The sequence below is a fragment of the Bidens hawaiensis genome, unplaced genomic scaffold (assembly GCF_021521415.1).
Source record: "Bidens hawaiensis isolate Kalapana, Puna unplaced genomic scaffold, B.hawaiensis_p1.1 tig00004839_1, whole genome shotgun sequence".
Lineage (NCBI taxonomy): Eukaryota > Viridiplantae > Streptophyta > Magnoliopsida > Asterales > Asteraceae > Bidens > Bidens hawaiensis.
Window position 1 is genome coordinate 1,821,147 of NW_027491303.1, and position 8,941 is coordinate 1,830,087.

The 8,941-nt window shown below is 37.2% G+C and overlaps 1 protein-coding gene across 1 annotated transcript; it reads right to left on the reverse strand.

Moving 5' to 3' along the window:
- Window positions 1–3,989: 3,989 nt before the first annotated feature.
- On the reverse strand, window positions 3,990–7,369 carry LOC143628216 (uncharacterized). Its single transcript, XM_077097860.1, has 6 exons — window positions 7,310–7,369; window positions 7,098–7,230; window positions 6,125–6,228; window positions 5,894–6,038; window positions 5,657–5,794; window positions 3,990–5,459 (listed from the first exon to the last, which is right to left on the reverse strand). Exons 1-6 carry the CDS (start codon window positions 7,351–7,353, stop codon window positions 3,990–3,992), a joined length of 2,034 nt encoding a protein of 677 aa, XP_076953975.1. The 5' UTR covers window positions 7,354–7,369.
- Between the last annotated feature and the right edge of the window lie 1,572 nt (window positions 7,370–8,941).

Sequence of the window (8,941 nt, forward strand, 5' to 3'; positions counted from 1 at the left end):
AGGTTTTTTTACCCAACGAGTTTTTTTTTTCCATAAATTCTAGACGAATTCGCGTCAGGTCACGGCCACAACGTGCATATGTTTTTGGTTTTCGCCACGGTCTTTTTTATGTAAACGTTGTCTCACGTGGTTTGTCGGCCTTTTTATTTGTTTTTTAATTTTAAATTCGTGTCGATTCGCTGCCGTAAAATACGGGATTTTTTACCGTTGATACTGTCAAATTGTTCCTGCCAAATTCGCGTCATCTCGCGATCGCAACTTAAGGTTTTTTTACCCACGAGTTTTTTTTTGTCCATCAATTCTAAACGAATTTGCGTCAGGTCATGGCCACAACGCGCATATGTTTTTGGTTTTCGCCACGGTCTTTTTTATGTCGTAAAATACGGGATTATTTTACCGTTGATGCTGTCAAATTGTTCCTGCCAAATTCGCGTCAGCTAGCGATCGTAACCTAAGGTTTTTCACCCACGAGTTTTTTTTTGTCCATCAATTCTAGACGAATTCGCGTCAGGTCACAGACACAACGCGCATATGTTTGTGGTTTTTGCCACAGTCTTTTTTATGCCGTAAAATACGGGATTTTTTTACCGTTGATACTGTCAAATTGTTCCTGCCAAATTCGCGTCAGCTCGCGTTCGCAGCCTAAGGTTTTTTTACCCACGAGTTTTTTTTGTCCATCAATTCTAGACGAATTCGCGTCAGGTCACGACCACAACGTGCATATGTTTTTGGTTTTCGCCACGGTTTTTTTTATGTAAATATGTTAATTTGATGTATTTTGAGTGTTGATGAATTAACTTATTGCTTTAATTTCGTTGTCGTAACCTGATACCATCCGAACTCGTGTCGGTTCACCACCACAACACATGGTTCTCTACGTACGATTTAGTGCCGACAACTTCAATTCTGACTGAGTTCGCGTTAGTTTTCAAACGCAACGTGCATGTTTTTTTTATCACTTTTTTTGTCCCTCGATTCCAGAATCAACGAATTTGTATCAGTTCGCAACTACAACGCTCGTGTTTTTTTGTTCGCCACATTTTTAATATATTTAAAATATGTTAAATTGTTGTATTTGGATGTGGACGTATTTATGATTTGCTTTATTTTTGGGCTTCGTAACTAGATACCAACCAAAGTGTTATCGGTTCGTAACCGCAACGCATGTTTTGTTTTGTTATGTGAATTTGTTGGTTTTTCGCATTAACAAAGTTAAATTTTTATTTTTTTTCCGGTGGGGCGGGGGGTTATTACTGGTTTCGTAACCCGACACCGAGCGAATTCACCTCGACTCATAGACGCACTGCACGATTTGATAAGTTTTACGAGTACGACTGTCAATACATCAACACGGCGCAACGCGCCGGGAATCTTCCTAGTTAAATATATACACAATCATTTCTCTGAAAAGCCCTATAGGCTTCTAGAGGCATGGTGATAATTTGCATGGCCTCAGTAAAAGCTGAGTCACTGTGTATTAATAGATCCATACATATGTATATCTTTAATCAAAGTGTCTGTTTCTTATTATTGTAATACAAAGTTTTAAGAATTCATAGATCTTATGCAAACATTCAGACCCTTAAAGAGTTTGTAAAAGTTTATGGCGTATTCACATTTCTGTTTATGATCAGTTTCTATTACTGATTTCTGATTGTTACCTCGAACCTATAGTACGAGTAACTTTGTATAAATATCTAGATCAAAAGATCTAGCTTCAGACATTTAGTTTGTTTTACATTACCTTTACCTTGATAAATCATTTGTTTATATAAAACATTTGAACCTTTAGTCCCTTTTGTTTATTTACCATTTATGTGTTACGCTTCTTCTTCATGAAGAAAAGTATATGTAAGGTTTTTTCTTTAAGAAAAAACATTAATTTGACTATATCTCCTGCATATAAAACTTTGTGTTTCTAAATAATAAAGAAATAATATTTTAACTATATCATTGGCTTATGAAAAGCCATATTTAACTTTATGCTTGATCAAGGTATATCTCATGCATATTTAACTTTATGAAAAGTCATACCCCCGACTATGGGATTTACTATATCTCCTGCATATTTAACTTTATGAAAAGTCATACCCCTGACTAAAGTCTAAGCCATAATAATAATAATAACAACTTAAAAAGAACCCCTACCTTACACGAGTATTTGGAGTTAAATGTCTAAGCTTGAATAAGCAGCACTTCTACTCTACGTCGCGCACTGGGTTAAAACCATTAGAACTTTGGAGCTTGGCATGACTTAAGAGACTCTGCAGGCTTCCCCTTTTAAAGGCCGATTTTGTAACCCATTGTGTATCGCGATGGCCAGTTTCATGGCGCGTAGCGTGATGATTCAACGTTCTCAAAGGTTTCCACGTGTCGACACATGGCTTACACATGTGCCATGTGTGGACACGTGTCCTCTCGCCGTGGAGGTTACGTTGCCTATCACGGTGGACCTCGTTCATCACGGAGAGCGACACCGCCCATTATTGGGTTTGGTGAGACTTCCATCACATATCGCAAAAGGCTTTTATAACTCTCGTCGCGTAGCGCGATGGGAAGAAAAATTAGATTTTTCATATTAAGTCCCTCTTTCCAAAATACTAAGACACCTCTTAAGTGGCTTGCGGTAATACGAGTGTGCGAAGAAGTCCAAGTGCGCCATCAAAGCACCCATTTCCCATGCGTGTCGGGTTCTTTGCACCCTTGCTAAGACCACCAAGTCTCTTGTCATATAAGAATATTATCTTGTGAAACCATCTTCTTATTGAGAGCTCAAAAGTTTTATATTCTATCGTTTCATTTTCTTTTTATACCATGTGGGATAACTCCAACTTCTTTTTTCTTTAATGTGAGATGAACCCACTTTTCTTATTTCAAACCCATCTCCTTAAAGAAAGCTCAAAAGTTTTATATTTTATCAATACGGGATAAGTTTCATTTTCTTTTTATATCCATGTGGGATAACTGCACTTTCTTTTTTCTCTAGCGTGAGATGAACCCACTTTACTTATTTCACATTCTCCATAACATATTTTAGGAATATTTGAAGTCCCTCGTCTTTTCTAAAATTTTTCTAAAATGTTACACAAAGGGAGACCGAAAATTAGGGAGTTGAAAGACAACACCCACCCTATACTATAATAAAAGATTATGTAATCCGAGTTCATTGACTTTTAAAAGGAGACGCTTATATTATATTTTATACTATGCTCTATAAAATAATATACTTATTACACTTACATTACCATCAAATAACATTACTTTGATAAAAAAGATTAAAAACGTGAAATATCTAAGAAAATAGAATGAAACTTGATAGATAAGAGTAACGTCTTTCTAACGTGGTGTAAATCTGAGTTATAACCTAAACTAAAACGTTATATTTCACAAAGCAAAAATAATTCTTTTTTACTCCTAACTATCCGGTGGTTCTCATTAAGGGGCATTACTAAAACGGTAGAAGCCGCGTCGGTTAACTCAAACGGTCAAAACAAGTCGGTTGGTTTAGCTGGTTTGAACTCAAACAGTCAGCTAACTACTGCCTGGCCCGGTTTGAAATTTGAAACCTGCCGTGTAAACCAAACTAGCAGTTTAATAGTTATTATTCATATATTTAATTCATCTTTGGAATATGTAGTATATGTATTATAATCATGAAAGACCTCATCGTTTTATAACTTTCGCTAAAAACTAATCATTTTGAAAACAATACAGAAAAAATCGACTCAAACCATCAAAACCGGACCGATAGCCAACACCCCAAGTTCTCCTTTGATGTCACATTATTGATTTTCAAAACCAACAATAAAAAAGCATTCATCATGCTATGATAAATTATTTAAACGTGTGGATGTTGTATCATATCACCAAAACATGATTAAATGTCACAAATACAACCCAAACAACTCTACATACATTATGAATAAATCCAATTTCCCTCCTTTCATAAAGAAAAACATACCAATCCATCCACCATAGAAGTTGAACATTTACCTCCCTCGCAGTGCTGCGAACCGGGCCGCCAGGTCATCATAATCAGGTAACTTTGGATGCACATGTTTAACCTGATTATCGGGCTGAAACGAGTTAGCGCGCGCATACACTTTCTTGGGCTCCGCCTCACCACTTTCGTGAGGAAGCGAAATCGATCGGGCGGGAGGAGCAATCATTTCGACATCGTTGTGATGTGAAGACGAAGTTTTCTTTTTTCTTAACTCTGTGATATCATAACCCGACGACGTTTTCTTACTGTAATGTAATAACAACTTATCCATCATTTTTTCCTCATCGTCCCGATGACTACGGTACTGATCATCGTCAAATAATATTTGTAACCCCTTTCGGTCTTTTCGTCTGCTACTTGAAATTCTTTTAACGATGCGCACGTCTTCTGAGCTTCCAATATCATCATGACTGGACGATGATTTGGAGTGTCTGTGTCTGTGTTTTCTTCTAACTGATTTTGGTTTAGGTAACTGTATAATATCATGTTCTGGTTCTTTCATTTTTTCTAAGTTTGACGGATTGTGAGGCTTACTGTATGGTGGTGGGATGTTTGACTTCACATACGGCGGTGGAAGAGAACTATTGTAGGTTGACTTTGACTTTGACCTAATCTCTGTTGACCTCTCATCGTCTTCTTTATCTCTTGTTGGGCTTCTCACTTTGTCTCGGGTTTCAGTAGTTTCTGACTCGTGTTTATAACCATGTCTATCTTTTCTTCCTCGGTCATTGTTATCAATTATGTTGTTCTCGATAGTTTCTGGTTCGTGTTTGTAGACATGTTTTTTGTGTGTTTCCACATATGGAACGTCCAACACCTCTTTCCTCCTACCATATGCATTCCCGTCGTCATGATGGTATATTCTTTCTCTATGATGTTTTTCTTCTCTTCTCAAAACCGAACCGTCCGACGCATTGTTATCTTTGGAGTCAACAGTTTCTAGCTCATGTTTATGAGCACATCTTTCTTTTCTCCCTTGGGCCACCCTATCATCATCAAAAGTTGGACTTCTCGTTTTGTGCCTCCCCTTAGATAAATGATCATGGTTGTCTCGGGTCTCCATTGTTTCTGGCTCGTGTTTATAACCATGTCTTTCTTTTCTTCCTCGGTCATTGTTTCCAAATATGTTATTCTCGATAGTTTCAGGCTCGTGTTTGTAGCCATGTTTTTTATTTGTTTCCACATTTGGAATGTCGGACACCTCTTTCCTTCTATGATGTGCATACCCGTTATCGCGATGTTCTGTTCTTTCTTTATGATATTTTTCTTCTCTTCTCAAAGCCGGACTGTCCAACACATCTTTCTTTTTAACGTTTAAAGTTTCATCTTTGGGCAATTTTGGTACTTGGTGAGCTTGTTCTACTCTTTCTTTGGAACGATGATCATTTTTCCTAAACGTATTGTTTCCTTTTGGCGGTTTGTAGTCATAATCATCACCACTCAAAGATCCAAGTGCCTGCAGTTTGGTTGTAACAAAATTAGAGAAGTATGGTCAAAACAGGTTTGGGTTCGGGTCAACTTTAACAAGTTTTTTAACAGTTGTCTGTTTTGACCTGTTGACTAATTTGAGTATACCCAAATTGACCCGTTCAGTCATTTGAGGTGACCCAAATGAGCTTATAGCCTCATACAATTTCAGATCAAGAACCGTACCTGAGCAAGTGTTGGTTTATCCATCCGCTGTTTAAACGCCTTAGAATCCCACCGGATCGAAAGCTCTGTTGCTATATCTTGCAGTAACTTTATCCTCTTCTCCACCACTGGCGGTTTAGATTCTAACTTCTCAACAAACTAGCAAAAAACCAACAAGCTGATTAGATGAATGTAACGAGCTTGAATCAAATTGAATATTCAACCATTCATATAACCTTACAACATCTGGATACTTACCACTTGATTAACATAACATTCTAAACCATTCCCGTATCTTTCTTGAAACAAATCCCTGAGGTCACGCAGCTCAGGAAGATCAGAAAATCTTGCAGCAGCAAACATCAAGGATGCGACAGTCTCTCTGCATTCTTCTGGGCATTGCCTAAATTAATCAAGTAACAAAGATTGTATAAAACTATAAATATATACAATTAACATAAAGCACATAGAGAGCATAGTGATTAATACCCTAGTTTCTGCATGACTGATAGCTGCTTCAAGATATACTCACACGACTGGTCAATGAAAGTGTAACAAGCTAACAGATTCATTCCAGCAATAAACTCTTCCGTCTGCATCACCACATAACACGAAAACAGAACTCTAATAAAAGACAACAGTGATCAAAATCAAACAAGCCATAATCTCCCAGTTTAAAACCAAACTCTACTCTGATGGCACTGCAAATTATACATGCACAAAAATGTCGGTTTCTGAACCAAACCAGTAACCCGAACTGAAATCAACCGGTGTGGAACCGATTGAAACGGTAGGTTCGGGACCTGATTGTAATCCTCTCCACAGGAACCGGTTCCAAAGCGGTTAAACCGAATCGAACCAGTCAAAAACGATCATAAACCGACCAAGAAACTTGTTACAAACTGAACCGGTTCGTACTCAACCCGGTTTTGACTTTTTTGTTGACCAACCCAAACCGGTTTTTTACTTTGGAACCGATTTGTGCAACTCTACTGCAAACTAACAGTTTCCACATCATGATGCACATAACAAGCCCTAGTATCTCAATTCATGGCCAACTAGGGTAGGGTGTTTCACCATCCCCGGCCCGATCACACAATAGGCCTGATTTTTTTTAAATATTATATATATTGTTTTTTGTTAAAAAAATGTATTCTTCATGTTTAAACCCAATTATCAACTCATTCAAGCCCATTTTTATAAAAAATAAAAAATTGCACAATTTCAAAATATAACCAAATAAGCCCTTTTAAAAATTTGTTTGTTTAAACCCAATAAAAAACCCATTCACTCTCGTCTTCGGCCCAAAATTTTTTAACGATTTCGGACATTCGCGAGCACATAACAAGCGTAAATATGTGAATTTATCAATCATCCCTCTTTAAGTTCAATGTCATTGTCAGACAAACAAATGAACAATGAAATCATCTCGACCTAACAACAATTAAATTAAAACGAGTACCCGTCCATAGGCATTAACATCGAGTCCATTGGCTAACAATTTGGCAAGATCTTCTTTCAAGAACCTCTGTTTGGCCTCCTCTCTCCTCCTTAACACCGTTATCCTTGTCCTCGTCGGCTTAATCAACGATTTGCTTCAAAACCCACCATTTTGTCACTAATAACACATTCAAATTCGAAAACAGAACATGGGTATGAGAGAATAAGTCTAACCATTTGGAGGTGAAGGCGTTGCGGCCTAACAACCCGTCTAACATTGTTCAGATCTTATCTTGGTGTCGTTATCTGAGTATAAAAATAATACTCAGAAATCTGCGGAAATTATGGATCTATAAGTTTAATTTCAAGCAGATAGCAAGCAAAAGGGTTTTGTTTTTGCAGGTAAAAAAGTAAGGTAAGGGAAAGCTTTCATCACTGTCGTCAATGGCTGTACTTTTTAATATTAATATATATATATATATATATATATATATAGAGAGAGAGAGAGAGAGAGAGAGAATAGAATAGAATAGGATGTTGCTTTTAAGATGTTTCTTTTTGGTTCCTTGAGTTTTCAGAAGTTTAAGTATAGCTTCTTTTGTTTTAGGATTGTCACATATTTCTCCTTGTATTTACTTATTTGGGATGTGTATCTTGAAGTCTAACTGTTTGGTAGCCCTTAACCATTAAGAGATAATCTTAAATTTGAATGGTTAAGAGGCTACCTATTAATCATTAAGCTGTTGTTTGTTTTTCTAAAAAAATCTGTGTAAGCTTTTTTATCTGCATCGCGCAGACCACTTGCAGACTGTTTGTTTTTTCAAAAAGATTTTATTAAAAAACGTCTGCACGAACTCTTCTTGCTGTAGACTTAGCCCATTCACTTTTAAGATCTTTTAAGGTCTGCAGAGGGTTAAACACCACCACCTACCAACGCCCACTGTCCACACCACCACCCATTGTCTGCCACCACCACCATCCGCCACCATCGTCCACCACCACCATCCACTACCACTATCACCGTCCATCACCACCCACCATCATAGTTTGTACACCGCCACCAGTTTATTTTAGCAGACTACAGATGTTAAAAAACAAACAGTATCCTTCTTGCAGATTACAGAGGTTTGGTCCGCCTCTTCTTCTATAGATGTCTACAGATGTGGTCCACAGACTACGGACATTTAACCTCTGAAAAAACAAACAGCACCTAAAAGGTTATGAACAATTAAGAAGTAGACTTTTAAAAACCATTAAAAGGCTACTAAAAAGTCTCTTAGTTAAAATAAAGATCAAAGGGGGTGTTTAGGATTCCTTATTTTACCTCCTTATAACTTTTAATTAAGTTAATAAGTTACAAAAGTGTAACTTATTGAACTTTTCCTCCCAAAATATAAGCAATCTCAAACACCTTTATTACTTTTCAAAAAATTAATAAGTTATAAGTTGATGAAAATAAACAATTCCAAACACTTCCGAAGTCAAAATAAAAAGTATACTATCATTGGTAGGGGAGCAAAATGAAGAATGTAATGCTAGGGGGTTTATGTTTGTGTGACTCGAAAATTGTCACACAAACATTAATGGGAAATAAAGATCGAAATTTGAAGAAACACTAATCGACCCCGGGCAGATTACGGATAATCTGGGGTTAAATAGATGTTTCCCACGAGGGGTTAGATCCGGCAAAGATGGTTCTTCTGATAACCTGCAAAACAGACACCGTGAGCTCGTCACTGAGAAAGGGGGGGTACCTCCTTGTGACCACCCTCCGGCGTGAGAATCAGACTAGGTTGCTCTTGAATATAAGTGTATATTAAGAGAATGACTAGAGCAGATATCAGGTAATATATCAAGATATGAGAT